This window comes from Cervus canadensis, chromosome 10, assembly GCF_019320065.1.
Source record: "Cervus canadensis isolate Bull #8, Minnesota chromosome 10, ASM1932006v1, whole genome shotgun sequence".
NCBI classification, from domain to species: Eukaryota; Metazoa; Chordata; class Mammalia; order Artiodactyla; family Cervidae; genus Cervus; species Cervus canadensis.
The window spans coordinates 53,126,950-53,151,210 of NC_057395.1; the positions used below are offsets into that span (position 1 = coordinate 53,126,950).

At 60.6% G+C, this 24,261-nt stretch overlaps 2 protein-coding genes across 16 annotated transcripts in view; both read left to right on the forward strand.

Annotated features, from left to right (window-relative positions):
• The first annotated feature begins 299 nt into the window (after positions 1-299).
• Positions 300-8,254, forward strand: EEF1A2 (eukaryotic translation elongation factor 1 alpha 2). Of its 2 annotated transcripts, none has more exons than XM_043479464.1 (8): positions 300-550; positions 1,874-2,094; positions 3,623-3,802; positions 4,256-4,552; positions 4,925-5,075; positions 6,093-6,349; positions 6,957-7,191; positions 7,849-8,254. In XM_043479464.1, exons 2-8 carry the CDS (start codon positions 1,951-1,953, stop codon positions 7,974-7,976), a joined length of 1,392 nt encoding a protein of 463 aa, XP_043335399.1. In that variant the 5' UTR covers positions 300-550; positions 1,874-1,950; the 3' UTR covers positions 7,977-8,254. The 2 variants fall into 2 exon arrangements, with proteins under 2 accessions (XP_043335399.1, XP_043335400.1); XM_043479465.1 differs by having other exon boundaries at positions 540-723.
• Positions 8,255-19,849: 11,595 nt separating this feature from the next.
• Positions 19,850-24,261, forward strand: part of KCNQ2 (potassium voltage-gated channel subfamily Q member 2) — a 49,039-nt gene continuing 44,627 nt past the window's right edge. For all 14 annotated transcript variants that reach the window (XR_006271647.1, XM_043479878.1, XM_043479884.1 and 11 more), the window contains exon 1: positions 19,850-20,353. Coding sequence is in view for 13 of the 14 variants with exons in the window: in XM_043479878.1 (XP_043335813.1) it covers positions 20,058-20,353 (296 nt within the window). In the remaining variant the exon portion in view is untranslated. The remainder of the gene's footprint in view (positions 20,354-24,261) is intronic.

The window sequence follows — 24,261 nt, forward strand, 5'->3', positions numbered from 1 at the left end:
TTGTGCTCCCACCCTGCCCCTGCCTGCCGGGTTCCTGAGGACTGGGCCCGTCCCTGGGACCTCCTCTTATGATTTGAATGTCTTCCTGTCTTGTGCTTGACGCACCCATCTTCTCTCCCTGCTGGCCTGAGCCTGCGTTTCAGGCTGGCTTTATCTGTCTTCTGCCTTTCTCTCCTGGTCCCTCTCTCCATCTCCGCCCTCCCTCTTTTCTGCCTCCCTTTCCCCGTCTCCTCTCGTCGCGGTTCTCCGCCGCCTCCGCCTGTTTTTCCCTCGCTGCTTGCGCTCCCTTCGGGTGCGTCTCGTCTCCGCCTTTGTAGCTCGCTCCCTCGCCGCATCCTCCTCTCGCGTCCCTGTCGCGCTCGCGCGCGCCCGAGGACCCTGCATCCCTCGCGTCCCCGCCCCCGGCCCCGCCCGCGCCGGTACCGCATTGCCGTACTGCAGGGGCGCGGTGCACTGCGCCTGCTCGGGCGATAGGTGGACCCCCCTCCTGGAGAGATAAAACCGCCGGCGCCGGAGCCGCCAGTCCCTCTGGCTGAGACCTCGGCTCTGGGTAAGGACGCTGGGCCTCCGGGTCCCCATTCCCGCCCCCAGCTTTCCGCAGAGGGCCCCTTCCCCGGGGACCAGTCCTGGGGGCATAGACGGGCCCGTCCCGGCTTCTGGCGAGGCTGCGGTCCTCCCTGCGGAGATCTGCCGCCCGCCCAGCGCGCCCGCACCGGCACCGGGGTCAGTCCCCGGGGCGGCCCTGGGTGGGGTGGGGGCACCGTGGTATCGCTTGTTTACGCGGCAGCTGAGGCGGGGACGAGTCTCCTGGACAGTGGCGATCGACCTGCAGCCGTGACCTTGGGACCGCCTAGGGCCCTGCCGGATTGAGGAAGGGTCGTCAGCGCTGGGGGCTGGTGAGGGTGGGCGCTGTGGGTACCCGCCATGTAGCGGGAGAGCAGCAGGAGGTCAGACCTGAAGGGTCTTTGCCACCCCACCCCCACCCGCGCTGGCGATGTCCACTTGGTATCCGCACCCTAGGGTGCACCTTTTTCTCCAGCTTTCCCTCCCCCAGCTGCCTGTCACCTCCTGGGCTACCTAGGTTTCCCCACTGACCTCCAGGATGGAGCAGGGGCTGCGACTCTGTGATTAGAGGGGAGGGAGAGGGGAAGGCCCCCTGCCCCCAGCAGGCTGAGGGCATCTGTCTGTCATTTGCTGAGCTTGGCTGCTAGGGCCAGATTCACCCTCTGGACAGAGCAGGGACCCCCACCTCCCTGCCCTACTGTCTGCCCCCTGTCCAGATCTGGGGAGGGCCTGAGCTATTCTGGGCCCCTGATCTGGGCACTGCATCACCCTGCCTGAGGTCTGGGCCAGCCTGTCTCCCCGTGCCAGCCTGCCGGGCAGGGATGAGAGGAAGATGGCGCCGTCGCTGCTCGAGGAGGGGAGTGGGAAGCCCTGACCATCTCTCCACTGTGACAGCTCGGCGGGGGGTGGGGGGGTGCTGGGACTGGGTGCAGTGTCCCAGCCCAAGACCGTGGGTGGGGGAGCAAACACCGGGGACAGGGCATTGGAGAGCTGGGCAGGGTGACTCATCAACAGGCTCCTGACTGGTCATGGGGCTCACCAGCCTGGTGTTTCTCCATCTCTCCAGAGGGGGGATAACCTCTCTGGGGGGGGGGGGGGGGGTGGTTGTAGCCACTGACACTCAGATATTTCCAGCTGTTGGGCCCTTTGGACTTGCCCCTGGGCTCCGCTCAGCTAAATGCAGAGACCTGGCTATAGCCTCAGGGTCTTGTTCTGTGGGGCAGGGTATGCTCCCAACCTGGGCAGGGCAGTGTCTGCTGGGCTACTCCCAGAGGCCCCCCATCACCTGTGCCCCTGCCTCAACCCACAGACTCACTGCTCAGCGTCCCCTCATCCTGAGCCAGAGCACCCCAGGTTGTGCCAGCCCCTCCCCACGCCCCAGGCAGAATGGGCAAGGAGAAGACCCACATCAACATAGTGGTCATCGGCCACGTGGACTCGGGCAAGTCCACCACGACTGGCCACCTCATCTACAAATGCGGGGGCATCGACAAGAGGACCATCGAGAAGTTTGAGAAGGAGGCTGCCGAGGTGAGCCCTGGGGGAGCTCCCTGTTTCGCCTCCACCATGAGGCTGGGGTCCCATGTGGCAGCCCGACTGGCACTTCCCTGACCGTGGGGCACGAAGCTCAGATGTTCTCCTCCAGGGCAAGAGGATGTGTGTGTCAGAGCATCCAGATGGAAGAGGCAGGGGGCAGGGGAGCAGGGGCACCTCTCTCTGAGAAGGTGCCTGTGGAGGAGGTGGACCAACCTGCGGGACCTGACCCGGGGCAGGGGGAGGCGCACTTCTCCCAGTACTGGTCACTGTCTCTGAGCCCCACAGTTGGGTTCCTGTAGCCCCAGGGCTGAGTCTGGGGCTGAGGGTGGCGCTGTCCTCGCTTGTCCCAGGGCAGGGCCAGGGCTCAGAGTGGCTATTAATAGCCAATTGATGGGCACCCAGCCCATCAGCACCATTTTCTCGTGCTGGGCTGGGGCAGGCCACTCATCCAGGGTGGCACCCTTTTTTAAGGGGCCCTGATGGCTGAACCCCCATTTCTGGAGGCTGATCTTCTTGAGTTCTGAGACCCATGGGTGGGAGGTGTCTATGAAGTAGGGGTCTGCTCTCTGTGCCCCCTTCCTTCACCCCTGAGCTCTGGGAGAAGCCCCCTGTCTGGGGAAGCTGTCAAGGGTTTCACCTGGATGACTGGTGCCAGGGCTCAGGAGGGGGCAGTTGCTGGCCTGGGATGAACCCTGTTCTCAGAGTAGGTGGGGGTGCTCTTGGGCCCCGAAGCTGTGTCTTTCTTTCCCTGCCGGGCTGGTACCTGGAGGGGGGGGGCGCTGAGGGTGTTCGCAGGGTGTCTGTCTGCGTAGCCTCCCTGGAGGGCAGAGTTCGGTCCTTGCGCAGCCCTGGCAGGGGGTTTTGCCCAGCTGGACAGTGAACACACAGTCCTGACCGCAGCCCTGGCCCTAAGCCTGGGGGTCTCGCTCTGCACGCGGCGCAGGTGTTGGCAGAGGGTGGCCCGGCTTTGCTTCCCCTGCTCAGGTGAGGCGGGGGTGGGGGAAGGAGCCTCGGAGCCACTGGGGAGCTTTATCTGTAGAAAGAGCTGGAAAGCCAGGCCCTTCCTTGCGACCTCATCTGATTTCTTTCTTTCTTTAAAAAAAAAAAATCACAGAGGGGTTTTTTTTGGTTGGACAGTGTGAAACCCAGTGGTGTCGTCGGCTGACATAGAGATCTATCTGGGGGAGGGGAGACTCTGGCTTCAGATAAAGGGGAGCCCTCAGCCGGGGGAGGGCTTGAAACCGCCCGCGGCTTCTCTCCCAGGGCGGCTCCCAGGCCCTTGCGCCCCCTGCTGGTGGATGCTCAGATGGCGCCCGTTGTGACTGCAGGAGGCTGGTCTGGGCAGGCAGGGACGAGGTCTGGGTGTCCCCGGTTCCAGAGCTGGGTCCAGAGTCCCCGGTCCCGGCAGGAGCGAGGGCCCTCTCCGCTGTGACATGCTGCTCCCACGGCCCAGGCGGACCCGTGACCAGGCCGTTGGGTCCGGGTCCGTCCTGAGCCACGCCCCCCCCCCCCGCCCCTCCAGATGGGGAAGGGCTCCTTCAAGTATGCCTGGGTACTAGACAAGCTGAAGGCAGAGCGGGAGCGCGGCATCACCATCGACATCTCCCTCTGGAAATTTGAGACCACCAAATACTACATCACCATCATCGACGCCCCAGGCCACCGCGACTTCATCAAGAACATGATCACAGGCACATCCCAGGTGGGCGGGGCTTCGGAGGTCTGGGGGATCTGGAGGTGGGGCAAGGGCAACATTTAGGAGACCCTGGGGGCCCTGGAATTGGTGAGTGGTGGTTGGGTTTCCTCTGCTTCCTCGCCAGGGCATGAGACCCCTCACCTTTCTCACCACTCACCCCTCAAAGAATTGAGTAAGCGCCCAGCATCTCAGCCAGGCAAGAGTGCCTATAAGGACAGCTGGCCACTGTCAGGGCCGACTTCACAGACGAGTGGACACAGAGGCCAGGATGGGGACACTGAACGTAGACAGAAATGCACCCCCCCCCCCCGCAGACAATTCAACATTGCCAGGGCATTCACACAGACACACACTGCCTCTAAGGGGTGAGACCCCCAGGTTCCATCCCCAGGCGACTGCCCAGGCCCCTGTCCACTGTCCTGAGGGGCCCGAGCTCACCCTGTCTGACCTTCTGGACAGGCGGACTGCGCCGTGCTGATCGTGGCTGCAGGAGTGGGTGAGTTCGAGGCAGGCATCTCCAAGAATGGGCAGACCCGGGAGCACGCGCTGCTGGCCTACACGCTGGGCGTGAAGCAACTCATCGTGGGGGTGAACAAGATGGACTCCACGGAACCCGCCTACAGCGAGAAGCGCTATGATGAAATTGTCAAGGAGGTCAGCGCCTACATCAAGAAGATCGGCTACAACCCGGCCACCGTGCCCTTCGTGCCCATCTCAGGCTGGCACGGGGACAACATGCTGGAGCCCTCACCCAACGTAAGTGCCCCACAGTGGTGGGGCTGCTCCCCAAGGGCCCTGGGTCAGGGTGAGCACAGATGGCCAGTGGGGGGGTCAGGGAGCTGTCCCCAGGCTGCTCTCAGCCCTATGACTGTGGTACTAGCCCTCTGTGGGTGTTGTGCTGGTGGGAACCACAGCCTCCTTGGGTACAGGCACTCTGCCCTCAGCTCAGTTTCCCCAGGAGGCTGGCCAAAGCCACTGCAGCCCCTTCTTTGGCCAGGGACACCCCCAGATTGACACTGTGGGGGCAATGGCCACTGAGGCCCAGGCTTATCTGCCCACTCCTGGCTGTGGGGTGCATGGGGTGGGGGGAGGTGTGTGCTATGACGGTGCCTTCTTCTTCCTGCCCAGATGCCCTGGTTCAAGGGCTGGAAAGTGGAGAGGAAGGAAGGGAATGCCAGTGGCGTGTCCCTCCTGGAGGCCCTGGACACTATCCTGCCTCCCACACGCCCCACAGACAAGCCCCTGCGTCTGCCGCTGCAGGACGTGTACAAGATTGGTGGTGAGTGAGGGCTCCATGGCCACTGCCCGCTGCAGTGCTCCTGCCCACCTGGCCAGTTCTGCCCTCAGACCCCCTCCTGAAAACTGCCCCCAGACCAGGAGCATCCAGGGCCAGTTATTTCTGCCTCTCCCACCATGCTGCACACTTTCTGGGGGACCACCCATCCACCTATCTCCATCCATCCATCTGTTCATCCATCTATCCCAAGACTGCCGGGGTCTTCCTCCCTCCAGACAAGTGCCCAGCCCTATGCCAGCACCAGTGGCACAGGGAGAGTCATTTATCACCCTCCACCTGGAGATCCCTGACTTGCAAGAGACACCATCCACTCTAGGAATGAGAAGAGCTGGTCACGCAATGATGCAGACCCATAAACAAGCGTGAGGCCCACAGGGGGCCATAGTGGGGGACTCCCAGCCAGGAGGCTGTGGCCAGAGATGCTGAGGACCTGGGTGCAGGTGGAGTATCACGCTCACCCGGCACAGAGCATAGCCATGAGCCTCCTTAATGCCACAGGAGTCTCTGCCACAGCCAGGGAAGCCAGGCTTGAGCCCCCTGCCCCCTGTCTTGCGGGGGGCATCACACCCCCACTGTTTGGCCACACAGTGTAAGCAGATCCTGAGAAGTGTGGGGGCACCATGCCCCTTTGGGACTCACCCCTGAGATGGCAGCACCGGTGCTGGGTGGGCCACCCCGGGGGAGCTGTCCACAGCCCGCTTAGTGTTGCTGTCTCACAAGGAGGGTCCTGTGGTGCCTCCTCTTGGAACACTTGCCCCTGGGGGTAGATGGGCCTCTCGGTGCCTGTGTTCCCTGTGTTCTGGGAACTTGCTTCCTCAGGCCCTTTTTCTCCAGATGGGGCAGGAGAAAGGTCTCCACCTCTGTGTAGGTCCCAGCGTCCGCCTTGCCCAGGGTCTCCCATCCCCTCCCTCCTACCACATGGCCACTCCCTGCCTGCCAGGGAGGACAGGGCACCCCTGGCCCCAGCCTGCCCTCACGGCCCCTTTCCTCTCGGCCCAGGCATTGGCACCGTCCCTGTGGGCCGAGTGGAGACAGGGATCCTGAGGCCTGGCATGGTGGTGACCTTTGCGCCCGTGAACATCACCACGGAGGTGAAGTCAGTGGAGATGCACCACGAGGCTCTGAGCGAGGCCCTGCCCGGGGACAATGTCGGCTTCAACGTGAAGAACGTGTCAGTCAAGGACATCCGCCGGGGCAACGTGTGTGGGGACAGCAAGTCTGACCCACCCCAGGAAGCCGCCCAGTTCACGTCCCAGGTGGGCAGCCCGGTGGCCAGTGGGGCCCACCCCAGGTAGTACCAGGGCTGTCCTCAGCGAGGGGGCTGCTGGGTGCCAGGGAGGACCGAGATCCTCACTTTGCAGAGCAGGTCCCCAAGGACTGGCGGGGTTGTAGGCAGGAAGAGCAGGCAGGGTGCTCCCAGCCTCACTGAGTCCCTGCTCTGGTCCTGAAAAGGCTGTTCTCAGTTTACTGCTGGGAACAGGCCTGTGGTACTTTGTCCTCTACATGCTTGCTGTGCCCTCTTTGGTGACCTCTGTAGGTGAGTAGGATTTTTTAATTGGCTTTATTGAGATATAACTGAAATATGATAATTGAGGTGTAGTGTTGTCATGCCCCGGCCTCTGCTCTGGTGCTGCCCTTTCAAACTATGCCCTTGTCATTGTTTATCTCTTGTGGCCTTTCAGATGCTCAAAGAGGACCTTGGGGTTCAGGTCTGGGAGCCTCGATTCTCCCTATCCTGACCTTCCTCCATGGACAGCATCTGGGCCCCAGGGACCTGGGGTGGGCAGAGCCTCCTCCAGCTCAGGGCCCTCCCCCGGTACCCACCTGGGCATGCCTGATGGCCTTGTGTACCTCTGCCCACAGGTCATCATTCTGAACCACCCTGGGCAGATCAGCGCTGGCTATTCACCAGTCATTGACTGCCACACAGCCCATATCGCCTGCAAGTTTGCTGAGCTGAAGGAGAAGATTGACCGTCGCTCCGGCAAGAAGTTGGAGGACAACCCCAAGTCCCTGAAGTCCGGTGATGCAGCCATTGTGGAGATGGTCCCAGGGAAGCCCATGTGTGTGGAGAGCTTCTCCCAGTACCCGCCTCTCGGTGAGCTGGGTGGTGGGGGAGGGGCAGCCATCAGGTGGCAGCCAGTCCAGGCCAAGGGCAGAGAGCTGCTGTGGGGGTGGGGTGGACGGAGGGTCCTGGACTTTCCTGCTGCGGCTTAGAGCTTAGAGGAGACCCAGCCTTGGTCTTTGTCTCACAGAGCATAGGTGGCCCCACTGGGTGGGCGGGGGATGGTATCCCCCTCTGCAGATGAAGTCCCCTAGGGGACTCACTCAAGGTCCACAGCTTGGCAGAGTGAGGACTGACCGCCGGCCTCCAGCTGGCCTGCCCCACTGATACCCCAGGGATGACCCACAGATCTATATCGGAGAGCTGCCTGTGCAAGGTTGCTGGCCACCGTCAGAATACTTTAAGGGTGAACTGTATTCTGCACCAGGCTGCTCTAAGGACTGTTTACATGCCATTTAATTCCCACAACGACGCCTTGGCGGAGTCCCATATATGTTATTCCTGCCATCTAAGGAGAAGGGAGCCTAGCACCTCACTGCCCCCTGCCTCCACTCCGGAAACAGTCAAACAGGCTCACAGAGCTCCGCGCCAGGGTCCCGCCCCAGGGCCAGGGGCTGGGGGAGGATGCTGCCGGCGCCAGTGCGCCTGCGCGCTGCATCCGGGCCTGCGCCTCACGCTCCCTCCCCGCAGGCCGCTTCGCCGTGCGCGACATGCGGCAGACAGTGGCCGTGGGCGTCATCAAGAACGTGGAGAAGAAGAGCGGCGGCGCCGGCAAGGTCACCAAGTCGGCTCAGAAGGCGCAGAAGGCGGGCAAGTGAAGCGCGGGCGCCCGCGGCGCGACCCTCCCCGGCGGCGCCGCGCCCCGCCCCCGCCCCCACCCCCGGCCCCGCCCCCGGCGCGGCCCCGGCGCCTCGCCCCCCCGCCAGGCGCATGTCTGCACCTCCGCTTGTAAGAGGCTCTCCGTCAGCGACTGGATGCTCGCCATCAAGGTCCAGTGGAAGTTCTTTAAGAGGAAAAGCGTCCCCGCCGCCCCGGCTTCCGCGTCCAGCCTTTGTCACGCTCAGTGCCCGTTTTACCAATAAACTGAGCGACCCCAGAACCGTGTGCGTCTGCTGCTGGGGGGTGGGGGACTTGCACTGCGTGAGGGCGCTCCTTAGGACCCCTCTTGGCCCCCCACCAAGCTGCCACCCCATCCACCCCGGCGGCCATCACCCCTGCTGGCTATGTGCCCAGGCGTCCACCCACACTAACCAGGTGGGCGGTGGGTCGCTGAATTCGGAGTCCAGCTGGTGAGGGGGCTTTGGCGTTCCCCCAATGGGGGCATCCAGGACAAAGAATGGGTCACTTCGGATCCGCAGAAGGGGGGTGAATGTTTTGGGGGGTCTCTCTGACAACGGGATGAGCAGAAGGCTCCTGCACGAGTGATTGTCACACACACCTTGTTCTTCTCCTGGGTTTTCAAGCTCTTAGAAGTCTCCTCTTATACCCCATGCCCACAAGCCAGTCACTTGTGCCACATCCACCCTGCTCCTCAGTGGGGCTCATAAAACAGCCAGGAACTGTGGCCCCAGAAACCCCAGAGCAAGCCCTGACCGTGGTCAGTGAGGGGGGAGGGGGGAGGAATGGCAGGATCACTCCCTGCCCAGCCAGCCCTGCCCCAGAAAGCAGCCCCCAGCCCCAGGGGGTGTTGGCACTGCCTACAGAGCTCAGGAGGGCTGAGCCGATCCCCCACCACGGGCGCAGTGCACACTTGCACGTTTGCAGTGGAACTGGGCTGCGGGTTGTCCCTTCCAGGGTGAGCAGGCCATAGGGTCCCCCAGTGTAGGAGTCCCCTGGGGCTGCAGCAACAAATGGGCCCCAAGTTGGCAGCTTAAAACCACAGACGTGGACTCTCTCACAGTCCAGTACCCCTGGGACAAGACCCAGCGTGGGCCTGCTTGCTCCAGAGGATCAAGGGGAGAGTCCGGCCTCTAGAAGCGTCTGGGGGCTGCTGAAGTCCCTTGGCCCTTGGCCACATCCCCCCAGCCTCTGTCACCATGGTCACATGGCCTCCTCTTCTCTGAGTCAAACCTCCTCTGCCTCCCGCTTATAAGGAAGCGCACTGAAGACCCTCCCCACTCCCGGATCATCCATGATCATCTCAGCTCAAGATCCTACTTTAGTCACCTCTGCAAAATGCTTTCTTCTCACTTGTCATGTCACAGGTTCCAGGGCCTGAGGCCTGAGGCTCCTGAACTCTGGGAGCCTATCCAGCCCACCACCCCGGGTGGGGATGGGAATTATGCAGCCCAGCGAGGGGCCAGTGGGACAGAGCGGTGCATGGAGTTCATGGGGGTCTACAGAGGGGCTGTGGTGTCTCCACGCCAAGTCCCAAAGTGGGGCTGGGTCCCCGGAGGCCGCATGAAGGGAGAGTAGGACCAGAAAAAGGATGACCAGATTAGTCAGGCTGCGTGGGGACCCACTTTCCTGTGCTGGCGGCCTGCAGACCTCCCGGGAACCATCTGGGCTGACCCCCAGAGGCCTCCAAGGAAGGCAGCCTGAGTAGGCAAATTCAGACACAGAGAGTAAGGGAGAGAGTTAGTTGCTCAGTCGAGTCTGACTCTGCAACCCCATGGACTGTAGCCCACCAGGCTCCTCTGTCCATGGGATTCTCCAGGCAAGAATACTGGAGTGGGTAGCCACTTCCTCCTGCAGGGGATCTTCCCAACCCAGGGATCAAACCTGGGTCTCCTGCATTGCAGGCACATTCTTTACCATCTGAGCCACCAGGGGAACCCACAGACACAGCTCCCCTAGTCAAATATGGGTTTCAGAGAAACAGTGGATAATTTTTAACATGAATATGTCCTATACGCTATTTACACCGAAAAAATATTTGTTGCTCACCTGAGATTCAAACTTGATGGTGTGTTTTACCTGGAGGCCCTACCAGAGGAAAGTGGATGCCTCCTGCCACTCTGCTGAGATGTGGCCCGTCCCTCAGGCCAGCCTGGGCTGACCCCATGGGCTGTCTGTCCCAGGAAGTGTCCTGACACACTTGGCCCAGTTAGAATTGGGGTCAAGCAGGAAAAACCTGTCAGCTCGAGACAGGCTAAGAATGAAACCAGCCCCTGGCTGGGGTCAAAGGAAGCCACCGAGCGTGGTCCCTGTGGAGACCCTCACCTTCTGGTCCCAGTGGCTGTTACAAATTCTGGTCATTCAGATGCCAAGGCTGGGGGCTGTAAGCCTGTCCTGCTCCCCAGAGGGCTGTCCTTGGGCCACACTGCTCGCCCCCCAGGTGAGTGTTTCTGGAATGGGGACACAGATCGCTCCAGGCTGGTGGGCTCTCAGGATGGCTTGAGGACAGAGGTGGAAGCAGTATCCCATTCCCACAGAGTCTGAGCCAGTCGGGGGTCCCTGCCGTGGTGGAGGGTGGGGTTTCTCGGAGGGTTTCAGTGCCTTGGGCTCCCTTGGGGATGCAGAGATTAAGGCAGGCCCAGGAAGGTGCCAGCTCCTCGTATGATTCCTGGCAGGGTCCTATGCCTCTCTGCATCCCTGATGCCCTGCTCCAGGTTAGGGGCGGAGAGGCGGAGGAGGAGAAACCCAGACCTCGCTGATCCGGATGTGCAGTACCTCCAAGTGTCCACGTGAGGGCAGCACATGCAGCACATCTCCCAGGACTTTCTGGCTGACCTTGGGGGTGGGTCAGCACCCTGCAGAGCTGGGGTAGGCAGGGGCCTGGATCTTGGGGCTGTTCCACTCAACGGAAGGGGCTTCAAGGGGAGGCACTGGCCACACCCGGGGAACGGCAGTGAGGAGAGGCTGCTGGGTGAGACGGCTGACCCCTGCATTACCCTGGGCGTCAGTTCTCAGACCCTCATAGGGTCGGATGCTGCTGAGGTCACAGCCAGGGGCTCAGTGCCCTGGAGATGAAAGCAGGAATATTTAAAACTCAGGGTCACACGGTGCAGTCCTCACACAGCACGTGGCTCTGATAACCCCACTCACTGCAGGAGGGGGGCCTGAGGGACAAAGACAAGCAGTGGTGTTACTGAGTAAATAGTTTAACCCTGAGGGCCTTCTGGAGGGTTCTTGGGCCCTGGGGTGTCTGGATGGAATTTTGAGAACCTTTAATCTGGGCAGCAGTGCAGCTGGCAAGGGTCAGGTTGCTGCCCTCTCCACCCGATGGGAGCCTGGTGAAAGCAGGCAGTGGGTGGACAACCCCCTAAGGTCAGGCGCTTGCGGGCATCATGTGGCCGCCTCCACACCTGCCTTCTCTGCTGTCCAGTTCCTGGTGCGGCCATCCGAGTTCAGGCTGAGGCCGCAGGGTGAGATGGAGGGCCCTTCCTTTGTTTCAATGGTAGGTGGGCGCTTTCCCTCCGCAATTTGGGGCAGGGGAGCCGAGGAGGGGGTGGAGTCCACTGGGTCGGTGGGGCAGGGCATCAGCTTCAGAGGCGGTGGGTGATTGGATAGGGGGTGGGTGGACGGGGTGGGCACCACAGCCCAGACAGTGCACCCTGGGATGGGGGTGGTGGTACAGCCTCAGGACTGGGGCCCAAGGACGGGACACAGACCAGCTCTCACACCTGGCCTAGATACCCAGGCTTCCCCGGACAATGTGGGGACTCAGACAGCAGCCTTCCTGCTGGCCACGGGGCTGGTGCCTGCAGCCTGGGCTTGGTGAGTGGTCCCTGAAGCTGGGGCCTGGGGCTGCTCTCCTGCCCTCTGGTGGGCTGGTGAATAATTGAAAGCAGGAACCACCAGGACCCGACTGGCAGCTTCAGTCTGCACTTTGGATGCCTCTGAAAAATTCATGAGTCCTTGGGGCAGCAGGGTCCTGCTGAGCTGGCCGAATCTGATCTATCTCCTGCCCTTATCTCCCCAGGGGTCCCAATGCCTTCCCTCAAGGCAGGAAGCACCTTCCCTCTCTCCCCCAGGGATGTGGGTGACCCTGGTGGTGACAGTCCTGGGAGCAGCCTCAGACTGTCCCCGGGGATGGCTGTGGGCTTGTCTCCTCCTGGGTGCCCTGGGGCAGTGGTTGTGCCAGACTGCATGAATGTCCCCGGTATGTGTACCCAGCTGTGCACACGTGTGCGAGTGTGACCTGGTTGTGGAGCTTGTGGGCCTGTGTGTAGCTGTGTGGGGTGTGAGGGGAACGTGGTGGGCTGTCCTGGAGCCCACGGGAGCCTGCGTGTGTGCAGGGGTGTGTGCAGGTGTGCATCTTGTGCATGCTTGAGGGAGCACGCATGTGCGTGCACACATATGTACATGAATGTGCATGTACACCTACACAGGCTATGTCTTGGCTCTACCTGCACTGCTGGCTGGCTGCCTGGAATCAGGTCTGAGCTCCTGGGGGCACCCGTGGGTGGCTGGATGGCGGCAGTGCTGGGCAATTTTCCTGGCCCTGCAGCCATGCAGGGAGAAACCAGCCAAGTGGCTGGGCTGGCTGCTCCCAATTCTGCTGGGGTGGGTCTGGGTGTGTCATGGAGGAATGGAGCTTTGTGTCCGGAGGAGCTGCTGCTTTTTGGTGTCTCTCTGTGGAAGTCGGCTGGGGAGGAGGTAGAGGAAGGCCAGGGGGCCACTCAGATATGGGCTTGTGGCTGGGAACCTGGGCAGCACAGAGGTCCAGTCAGCTCACACCAAGATCAGGGTCTGGACTGTGTGCCGATTGGGGCCTGAGGCAGGGTTGGGGGAGGTGACAGTGTCCAGGTTCTGCCTCTCTGGGGTCTGCCCTGGCAGAGTGCGTGGGCTTGGAAGGGTCAGGGGGGCAGAGACCAGATCACAGTCTCTGGAGATGATGGCATCCAGGCTCTGCCTGTCTGGGGTCTGCCCTGGCAGAGTGGGTGGGCCTGGAAGGGTCAGCGGGGCAGAGACCAGATCACAGTTTCTGGACTGTCTCTTTGAAGCGGCTTGGCGAAGTGGCCCCAGCCTCTGAAAACCATCTCATCAGGGATGCTGGCAACTCTGGGGGGCATTGGGCTGGGGCTGGGCTCATGCCAACCCGGAGTGCCTGAAGGGCCAGCTCCCTGGGCCGGAGAGTCCATCCAAGGTTCTGGTGGCAAGAATGTTGCCAACTGCTGTTTGAAGCTAGGTCTGTCTAGCTGGCTGACGTCCTGGGCTCCAGGGCTCAGCTGCCTAGAGGGTGGGGGGATGGGGCAGTCAAGTTGAGCAAATGGGGAGGCGGAGGACAGAACCAGGGTGGGGAGGGGACGCGACCATGTTTCTGTATCCCGTGTTGGAGTTCATGAGTTTCCTCGTCCATCTCTGGCCTCTGAGCAGCCCTCTTGTTCCGCAGAGTAGGCAAGGCCTGGAAGGGTGCTCCACGCACCAGAAGGGCTGGGGTCTGGGCTGGATGGGGCTCCCGCAGACCTCAGCTCTCTTGGAAGGCTGCGGCTGCCCCTGCTGGGGTGGGGCTGGGGCTCCTGGGATGCTCTGTGCCTCTGGTATCTTCTCATGCTGTTCTTCCCAGTGTGTCTCCCAACACCCAGGGTCCTCGTCCCCATGTTGCAGAAGGTGGCACACACTGGAAAAGCAAATTTGCAGAGCCAGCCCTGGAATCGATTCACTTAGTTTTACTTTAAAGCTTATATAACGCTTACTCATGCCAGGCATTGTTCTAGTGCTTTGCAAACCTTAACTCTGTGCACGGTCATAACAGTCCTATGTTGTATTTACTCTGATTACTCACCATGTACAGGGTGGGAAACTGAGGGGCAGAGAGGTCCAGCACTGTGCCCAGTTACAGACAAGAGCCGTGCAACAGAAGCAAAGACTGCAATGCTCTGTGATGGTGTGAAGGTAGAGACTGTCATCAGGTAGAAAACCCAAGGTTACTTTGTGGAACTCCGATGATGACTGTTCTGTGGCCACTTGGCCAGGGTGCCCCCCAGAGATGCTTGCCCTGCCCAAAGCCCTTCCTGGGGGAGAGCATCTCTCCTCCCCAACACCCCAGACTCCTGCCTCTTTGCCATGAGCATTTTCATTCCTTGGCTTAGGTATTATTAGGAGCTTTAGAGAGAAAATTCATTTGTTGGCACTATTTCATACTAAGGAGTGAATGGCTAGCTTCCCAGAAATATTTGCAACTTAAGAGAAAATCTTGTTAACCTAAATCATCGTGTCTTTTTAAAATATATTTATTTATTTATTTTTGTCTGTGCTGGGTCTTCGTTGCCGCATACAGGCTTTCTCCAGTTGTAGTGCGTGGGCTTATGGTGGTGGCTTCTCTTATTGCAGGGTACTGGCTCTAGCGGATGGCCTTTGGTAGTTGCAGCTCGTGGGCTTATTTGCCCTAAGGCATGTGGGATCTTCCTGGACCAGGGATCAAACCCGTGTCCCCTGCATTGCAGGATGGTCTCCTAACCACCAGATCACCAGGAAGTCCCCAAATCATGGTGTCTTAACCTCAGTGCTAGTAACATCAGGGGGTAGGGAATTCTCTGTTGTGGGGGTGGGGAGCCTGTCCTATCCTCCCCCCACCCCCAGATACCAGTTGCACCTGCCCTAGTTAAGAGTGACTGGCCTAACTGGATCTTATCTCTGTGGGTGGACACCAGGAGGGCACAGGATCAGTGTATCTGAGCTGGGAGACCCTCCACAGGGGAGGGTCTATAAGAAATCAAGAAAGAGAGTGCTTGTAAGCCAGGACTGGGCTTGTCATGCATCTCCTTGCTTTTTCCTGGATGCTACTCTGTGCTGGGTGATGCTTTACAGGATCATCTCTGTTCAGAATCCCCAACAGCCCTGTAAGGTGGGAGCCATGTCTCTTCACTTGATCAGTGAGAACCCCTGCAAGGATTCTTTGATCTGCCCAAGGTCACACAGCTGAGAGAAACCCATGAGGTCGCCTCTGGCAGTGCTATGGGGTGGACTGCATTTCTGGTGGAGTAATTCATCAAGGGCCACCCCTCCAGAGCTCTCAGTGTGGGCTGAGGGCTCCAGCTCTGTCTAGGCAGGTGTGTCCTTGTTTACTGGTCCAGGAATCCAGTCTTTCTGTCCCATCTCCCTGGCTAAGAGTGTGGTGACCTTGTCCTGGGTGAGGGGCTGTGGGGAGGGACTCTGACAGCCCACAGGCCCTGCCCCAGGCTGGACAGCTCTGTCCAAAGCCTACTGGACATCTGGCCAATCAAGCCAGGCACTCAAGCGAGCCAGGGCTGACAGTGGGCAGGCAGCCAGGACCCAGATGCCGACGCCTGTGTGTGGGCAGGGAGGCTGACCACTCTGCTGGTAGGGAGCCTGTCTCCACGGCATTGCACTCCAGTGCACATCCACCCACAGTCTACTGGGCTGCCCCCCAGCCACACAAGCCCCAGGCCAGTCATCAAGGGCGCATCCTGGCTGGAGGCTCCAAGCAACCTCCAGTTCTAGAGAAAAGTGACTGTTCACTCATTCATCACCTCCTGTGGGCGGGGCCAGAGGCTGTGATGTGTGTGCAATGGTCTGTGTGTGTGCACAAAGATGTGAGTGTGTGTGGGAGGATGTGAGTGTGTGCACTGGGCTGCGTGTATGCAGTGGGCTTTGTGTGTGTGTGTGGTTCTGTGTGTGGGTGGGAGGATGTGAGTGTGTGAACAGAGCTGTGTGTGTGTTTGTGTGTGTGCACGCGCACACAGGGATGTGAGTGTGGCACTGCCCTCTTCTTGATCTCCCTGTCTGGGTGGGTGGGGAATGAACAGGAGGTGAGCTAATAAGTAGCACAGTTTCCGATTGTGACTGTGAACCAGAGCTGAGAGTGGGGGCTGGGGTTACACCTCAGGGGAGACCCACAAGCAGGGACCTTCTGGTGCTAATGGAGGGAACAGCATTCCTGGCAGAGGGAACAGTATACTGAAGCCCGCTTCACCTGCTTGAGCATCCTTGGAGCATCATGTGCCCAGGGAGAGGAGCTGGGAGGGTAGGGAGCGAGTTGATCACCCAGATGAAAAGGCCATGGCGAGGAAAGTGGGGATCGACTTGCCATGGGAGCGTTGACATGCAGAGAACCCAGGGGGCCTGGATCACACCTCCAAACAAGAACACATGAACTTGAATGAGGACGGGGGTTATAGACTGCTCATTTGCCTGGAGGTGTGAGAAGGGGAATGTGGGATGCCTCATAAGGAAGCTATGGGCTGGCGATGGCAAAATGCACAGCCTACCAGCCCCTCCCAGAATCTCCATGTTGATTTCTGCCCATTTGTATGTGTCCAGGGCCAACTCTGCTCCCTGATCTTTTTCCCGCTGTCACAGGCGACTGTGGACTCCTGGCATCAAGGTGTTATTGGTGGCTGAGGAACGCAAGTCAGCTCCTGCATGCAATTAGCTGAGTTGCCAGGGGCTAGGGAAGCTTGTTGAGAGATCTGACCCTTCAAAAAGAACCTATAAATTAAATTTATATTGACTTTAGTGTGTAAGATGTTTAAAAAGAAATCAATTCTTCCATGTCTTGAATCTTTTCCTCACGTCCCTGTTCCTTCCATGAGCTGGAGAAATAACACAGCCCTTCCTCTGAATAACGGAAAATTCCTTGCAAGTGGTGGGGGTGGAGCTGGGGGTGGGGGACTGGACTCTGTCTGGGCAGGCACTTCCTGTTGCCCCAGATCAAGGCGCTGATACGACAGCAGCTCAGGCCCAGGTTGTATGATTGAGGACCTGTCTCTCCTCGTTTTCCCAAATTAAGTCTTGCTTCTTGGCCTGGTGGAACTCTCCCTCTGGGCCTCGGAGGAACCATCTGTTTTTCTGAAGGCATTGTGGTTGGGGAGGGAACTTGCTCCTTTTCCACTGGAGGAAAAGGGGTGGTGGTGAAGTAGGAAGCTCTGCTTTTCAGTGTCTACCCCCCATGTCTATGTGGTCACTGGCCATGGACCCAGGGGCTGAATGCAAGAACCCTCAGGTCATGCATTTTTTGTGACCACAGGGTGTCAACAAAGCAACAGATGGGGCTCAACCAAAAGGGCTCCCACAGCAGGGGACCGCAGCCACCTCCCCTGGGGACGTCCTGCAGGACCTCGGTGCTGATGGCCCTTTGCCAGGATGAACAGCCAGGGGAAACCTGGCTTCCTCTCCATTCACTCCCCTATGCTCTGATGTCTTCAGGCCCCACTGTCTGATGTTGAGTCTGTGAAGCTAGAGTCACCACCCCCAGGCTAGTGGAGAAATGGGTTCCTGGGAAATGCTGAGGCTGTGATCTGAGCCATGGTATGTGTCACCATGAAGGTTCCCAAAGAGGGGATGATCCAGACCTGCTTCTAGATGGCCTCTGCCGCTGGCAGCTGTGATGTCCCCACACCCAGTGCAGGCCTCGCGTGTGCCAGGCTCTGAGGGACATGATGGTGGATGAGACGCACCCAAAGGCAGGGGAGGCTGGCAAGGAAACAGGGTCACAGCCCTGTGTGCCCAGCTCCCCGATGGGAATATGACAGCTCAGTGTAGCCAGTGATGTGGGGGATGGGAGGAGGAAGCCAAGAGAGAGGGCAAAAGTGTGCATTGGTCTCAGGACGCTCTGAGGTGGTGCTGAAAGGACAGCACCCGGCTCAAGAGTGCAGGAGAAAGCTTTCTCCCCAAACTGAAGCTGGGCATCATGTGCATCTGAATTTTTCCACTCCTCTTCTCTGGATCTTGTCAGTGCAGTCTTGGCAAAGATGGCTTGAGCCTGAAAGCTTTTCCCATCTATTTTTAAATAAATGGAATTCCTGTCGCCTGCATGAAATTCACCCCAACTGACTGTTTCCAATGACCTGTTTTGTCTGGGTGGCAGGGGTGGGAGCACTGGACAGTGCGCAGTCTACTTGTGCAAGACACAAAACTGAAAACACAAATGATTACAGGAAGGAGCCCTGAACAGCAGAAGCAGAGGTTTTCAAACCTCAACACAGGGTTCACCTTCCAGAACCTCCGAGAGATGCGGTGAAGCTGCTGGTACCAATACCACTGTAGACAAGCAAGCAGGGGCCTGCACTTGAGCCTGGTCCCCTTTCAGCTGGGAGGTGGTGCTCCCTCTTGGCACCCCAGGAGGTGGTGAAGGCAGCTGGGCCCCTCCGGTCTCTGTTCCTGCTCAGGGTCTCAGACGCAGAGCCCACAGCTTGCTCTTGTCTTGATGCACCTGCCCAGGTGCACCTCTGTGAACCCCCCAACCATGAGCCCACTCTGCTCTCCCATCCAACCCCAGGGAGGGACTGTGCCTAGCTCAGGTGGAACCCCAGGGGCCGGGAGGCCTCCCCTCAGCAGGATGGGGTGGGTCAGCCCTTGTGGAGTGTGCAGATTTGAGTCACAGGTGTTTTGTCCGGTTTCTGAGGACTGAGCGTGAGTGTCCCCCAGGTAAGAAGACCCAGTGCATGCATGATGCAATGATCCCTTCTTTCCTTTTGTAATCCAGGTCCTCCTCCTCTTCCCTCATCCTGGGCTCAGTGGGGGTGAACCCGACTAATACTGGCACACAGGCAGGAAGGTAGGGTCAGGAATGTGGCCCCTGGCATGCACTTGTGTGCACAGGTGTGTGTGTGGCATGCACTGCAGTCCCCCACTTCCACATTCTAGATGACTTAGCACTGTGCCTGCACTGTCCATTTTGTTTTCTGCCCAAGTGAAAAAAAAAAACCCCAAAACCAGGCCAATGACTTTGGAACCCAAAGGGCAAACAACACAGGTGACCTGGCCCCAGGGGTCCTGTTGTTTTAGGAGCCCCAAGTTACCGTTGAGGACGGCGCCAGCTATTAAACAGGCTGTTCACTTGGTGGATCCCATACTGCCCAGTGAATGTGGGAGGAGTCTGAATGTAATCAGGAGGGCCACCTGCAGCCATCAACACCCCAGGTATGCAAAGCGGGCTCCCGGGGGGCTGTTGAGAAGTTGGCAGCACTGAGTGTGCAGGGGACCCTCGGGGGCTGAGAGTGAGCCTGTTGGTCTTTCAGCGACACCGCCCCCCTCCCTGGGACATCCATGACTAGGAGAGGTCAACTCTGTCCCCTCCCAAGGGACACCCTGCTGTCTGTGTCCCAAGCCTGTCCTCCTTTGTCCTGGACTGTGGCATCAATGTCCCCAGTGGCCTGAGGCCTAGGTCTTGCCCTGGGGCTGGCTCTCCAACCGCTGCACCTGCCGCAGGCCCCTCTGGAGTCTACAGAACAAAGCCCAGGCCCCTTGGGGGACTTCCAGGCCCCCTGCGGTGTCTCGGGCCTCACTTTCCTGACCATCAACGCCCTTCTTCCTGCCCCGAGGTCTCTGCAAACCCAGCCTTTCTCATGCTGTGTGCCTTCCTGGACCTGCTCTCCAAGGCCCAGTTCAGGCCACCTCTAAGGAAGTCCTAGACGCCTCCCTGCTCACCCAAGGGCCTGGGGTCTAGAGCGTCCGTCCGAATGCCTGGTCCATCTAGAGGCCAGGAGCACAAGGTCCTTGGGGACTGGGCTTTATAACAGAGAGCCTGGCAAGAGCTCCTGTCTCCCCGGCTCCAAGGTGTCCAGTCCAGGTCAGCTGGTTAGAATTCAGCTGGGGCCAGGGAGAGCTGGGGGCTCTGGTCAGGCGGTGTGATTGCCTGGTTCCGCCCACCCAGAGAGGACCAGGGGTCCGGATTCCCTCGTCAGGGCACACGTGGCCGTAGCAGCGGGAAGGGCTGGGTTCGGCGGCCCAGCCAAATCCTCTCTCGTCTCTCCCCCCCACCCCCACCCCCTCGCTTCCCGGCGGCGAAGGAGTTAACGGGGGGCGGGGCGAGGCGGCGGGCGGAGCCGGCGCGGCCTCGGGCCAGGCGCCCAGGCGCGCGCGGAGCTAGGTGGCCGCAACATCCCCGCGCGCGGCCCGGGCCCGGCAGGAGCGCGGAACCGCCGCCACCGCCGCCGCCGCCGCCGCCTCGGCCATGCGGCTCCCGGGCCGGAGACCTGGGCTCGGGCCCGCGCCGCCCCCCGCGCGCCGCCCTCGCTGAGCCCGCGCCCGCCCGGGCGCCGCCCGGCACCATGGTGCAGAAGTCGCGAAACGGCGGCGTGTACCCTGGCCCGAGCGGGGAGAAGAAGCTCAAGGTGGGCTTCGTGGGGCTGGACCCCGGCGCGCCCGACTCCACCCGGGACGGCGCGCTGCTCATCGCCGGCTCCGAGGCCCCCAAGCGCGGCAGCATCCTGAGCAAGCCGCGTGCGGGTGGCGCGGGCGCCGGGAAGCCCCCCAAGCGCAACGCCTTCTACCGCAAGCTGCAAAATTTCCTCTACAACGTGCTGGAGCGGCCGCGCGGCTGGGCGTTCATCTACCACGCCTACGTGTGAGTGCCCACCCGGGCGGGGGCGCGGGTCGCGGGGCACCGGGCCAATCGGCCGCTGGTGGCCCGCGGGCGCGCAGCTGCAGGGGACGAGGGCCTCCGTATGTGTCCGGGCGCCCGCGTCGGTCACACCGTGTGCCTGGGGTCCCTTGGTTCCTGCGAGGGGGGGAGGTCGGAGAGCGATTTTGGAGACAAACGGTTGAAAGGAGTTCTGGGATCCGGCGTTCAGGTCCGGGCGGGGGCGTCTGTCCCCCTCCCCCGCCCGCTCGCGGCCTGGTTGGGTTGCATCAGCCCCTCCCCCGCAGGATGGGGCGCCTTGCAACGCCCCAGCCTCCCCTCCTCAGCCCCGGAGGCCCCTCCCCGCGGTCGCTGTACGGAACAAAGGGCCGGCCTGGGAGGAAGCGCAGCGCTGCCCGTCCTGCCAGTGGATCTGGACTCTTGGGGGGCCCCTTCTAGATGGGTTCCCCCAAAGAAAGGGAAATGGGGGAGGGGCCGGCTTACCCTTCCCCTTCCCCCCAAGCCGCTTGCTCTTCGTCCAGGCTGAGCGCCTGGATTGCTGAAATGGGGAGGGGTCCAAATCTTACTCTCCTCCCCAGCCCTAGGCCCAGGGCAGTTAGCTGGCTGTCCTGTCCCGTGGCGCCTGCACCCATCCCTGAGCTGTCCTGCACCGCGCTCTCCCTCCGCGCAGCGCGGCCCTGACTCCTCTCAGCAGCAGGAGGGGCAGGTGTATGCCTGAGGCCCCTGTGCACATTCTGGGCTCTGGACCCCCTCCTTGGCAGAGCAGACACCCCGGAGAAGGGGTGCCACCATCCTGGGGCCATCCGCCCTGGCCGTGGAAGGGCTGCCGGTGTCCCCAGGCGCGGTGTTCGGGGAACTCCTGGCTCCTGAGGCAGGGCTGGTGGCCAGGGGCCGGTGTGTGCACATGGGTGTTCACATGTGTGTGGCGTTTGTGCCTGTGTGTGTGTGTGTGTGCTCCCATGCCGGTGGTGCGCACAGCTTCTGAGCCTGCAGGCGCTCTCTTCCATCCCAGCCAGCCCGGGGCCGGGACTCGGCCATTTTGTGAGAAGAGGCATTTTGGGATGGGAGTGAGGGGTGGATTCTGGGAAAACGTCTCGGAACAACTGAGGGCTCACCTAGAACTGGCGTTGTGTGTCCCGAGAGCGTGCTGTGCCCTGTGAGTGTGCTGTGTATGGACCCTCCGTGGGAGGAGGGAGAAGACCCTGGGAGGGAAGTGTCCAGCTGCTGAGGAATGGGTGTCCTGAGGGTCACCACGGCCCTGGAGGCCTCCTGGGCACTGTCCTCAGAGGTTCCCTGGGCACCACATCAGCCCCGCCGGCCCCGGGGAGGTGGCTCCACCCTGGTAATCCCCCTGGGCGGACGTGCCCAGGTGTGTTCCTCACCCTTGGAAGAGCCCCGTCTTCTCTCCTTCCCGGCTGGGGCTCAAGGGGGTCCTGGGGGCCGGCTCTGGCCAGCAGGTCCTGGCCTGAGGTGACCTCTGATCCGTGGACACAGCCCACGGCGCCCCCACTCCTGTTTGACCTACAGTGGGGCTACTGGAGAGTTTTCTGTGCTTTGGCACTAAGGTCCCAGCTGGCTGGGCTTCCCAGGGCCCCTCTATTGGCCCCTCCATGCCCAGCCTGAAGCGGTCAGCCATCTGTGCTTCCTGCGTCCAGAGCTGAAGGGATAGTGTGTGGGGCCGGGGTCCAGGCAGCCACTCCCAGGGTGGGGTCTCTGTTGCCTCCTTGAGTGTCCCTAAGTCAGGACAAGTGGGCCTGCAGTGCATGGGGGCTCTAGGGCAGTAAAGGGGCCCAGCTGCCCCTGCCCCCAAGGCGCTGTGGAGGCGAACTGTGTGGAGCCTCCCCTCACCTGGCCTGGGGGTACTCCCTGAACAGCGACATCTCTGTCCTCTCTTGTTCATCAACCATCACCCAGTCCCCGAGCGTGGGATTCGTCACTGTCCCTAGGCCCCACCCATCCTTGGGGCCCAGGCCATCAGTCTCAGGAGGCCTTTTCTGCCCTCATTCTGGTCCCCGAGGGTGTGGCCTCCCTTGTGCACACTGCCCGCCTCATCCCCCACCCCCCCAGCAGGGACCGACACTCCTCAGTTTGGTTTGTTGATTCGTTAATTAAGCCAGTTCAAGCCCCTCCAGAGCTGGGCCTGGGGGAGCCATGGGGCCAGGGAGCATTGTGGTGGGGCGGGCAGTGCTGCCTTCTTAGGCCACTTTCCTCTGCCTTTTGCCACTGAAGCCTGGCTTCTGCAAAGCAGGGGTGTGCCGGACCCTCTGGGCATCAGAGGAGGGGAAGGAGGCGGTCGCCTTGTGGCCCCCCCGGCTTGGTGGGCATCAGGCAGGTCCCGTCCCCCTCTCTCCCACCCTTTGCAGAAGGGGCCGTCTCTGTGACTGTGCCTCTGGGCCCAGAGCTATGGCTATCACTGCCTCTGCCTGGGAGCGGCCCCAGAAACACTTCTGAAGGCAGGAGGCTTCCCTGAGTATGGAGGGATCTCAGACCAGGCTGCCCCTCTAAGCCCCGAGGTCCCTTCCTCTGCTTGGTCTGGAGGGAGAGCGGTCCCTGGGCCGGCAGACCCCTCCCCACATGACTCCTTCCCCTGGGCAGGCAGGCTAGTGTCATGGGGGATCTGCTTGAGGCCTGAGTTAGGAGAGGGGAACCACACATCTTCTGGGCCTGCAGTCTGCCAGTCTCAGGTTTTTCTCATTTGTGGCCCCATTTTCACTGGTGAGGCAAGGGGTAGAATTCCCGAGTTGCCCCACTCACACCAGAAGGGGTCTCTGCCCAGAGCTGGGGTGCAGATTGGCTAACTTCGAACCTCCGAAAGCCACTAGGAGTTGCCAATGAAATGGTGTTTAAAATAGGCAGATGGAAAATGCTGGCGATGCAGGGCAGGGACTGACCCCTGGAGGCTGGGGCTCATCTGACCAGCTCACTGCTGTGAGTTGCCTTCTCCCGGGCTGGTCCACCGAACCCCCTCTTTCCTCAGATGGCGTCAGCTAGACCTCTGGAGGCCTGCGAAGGTTTGGGCCTGTGGCTGGGGGCAGGGAGATGGGGGTCTGGGGCCTCGGGGCATGTACTTGTCCCCTGCATGGCCTTGGATAACCCAGTTGGCCCCACATCTGGTCACGTGCAGGCTGCCTGCTGCATTTTCTCACCCGTCTGTTCTCAGTGGGCAAGGCTGGACCCCACGGGTCGGTCACTCTTGTCCTCGCCCCGACTGCCTTTAGGGGTGAGTGTGGGCCCAGGGCAAGTGACCAAGACTCTGCTTCAAGAGGAGGCTGGAGTCTGAATGGCCATGTCCTCAGCTCCTTCCAGCTCCCAGACCCCGCCCCCAGCCCCACTGTCTTGAGGAGGAAGTGACTATTGATTGGAGAGTTGGAGAATCTTATGGAAATTTCCCCAAAGGTGAGAAGGTAGGAGGATTGTGGTTTCCAGGGAGAACAGGGCTTGGCTGATTGTCTCTGGCCGCCCGTCTGGAGACCTCAGGCCTCCTTGTAGGATTTCCCTCTGACAACCATGAAATGTTTTTTAATCGTGGTGTCTAATTACACTGGGCCGTGAGGCCCCACAGACAGTCTGTGTCTTCAAGGTAACAAGTCAGTTGAAAGCTCTGTTTTTGACAGTTTCACAGATCAGAACAAAGAAAGACCTCTGTTTTGTTAGAAATCAGTACAAGTCAAACTTCACAACTTGTCTTTGCGGAGATTCTTGCGGTGGGGGAGGTCCTTGAATGGGCACCGAACCTGAGAACGCCTCACCCTGGAGTGTCTGTAGAGGGATCGGGTCATTTCTGAGAGCATAGACTGAGTCCAGCGGTGGAGGGAGTGTCTAAGGGGGTGTTTTCCCCCGTTTGTTTGAGTCAGTCAATGAATGCTCACTCTGTTAATCCCAGCGCTCCGGCT

Bases quoted from the DNA above. Each gene is read 5' to 3' on its own strand.
- EEF1A2 (XM_043479464.1), top strand. From the start codon at position 1,951: ATGGGCAAGGAGAAGACCCACATCAACATAGTGGTCATCGGCCACGTG. The intron at 2,095-3,622 runs GTGAGCCCTGGG...CCGCCCCTCCAG, and splicing joins TTGAGAAGGAGGCTGCCGAG to ATGGGGAAGGGCTCCTTCAA. The intron at 4,553-4,924 runs GTAAGTGCCCCA...CTTCCTGCCCAG, and splicing joins TGCTGGAGCCCTCACCCAAC to ATGCCCTGGTTCAAGGGCTG.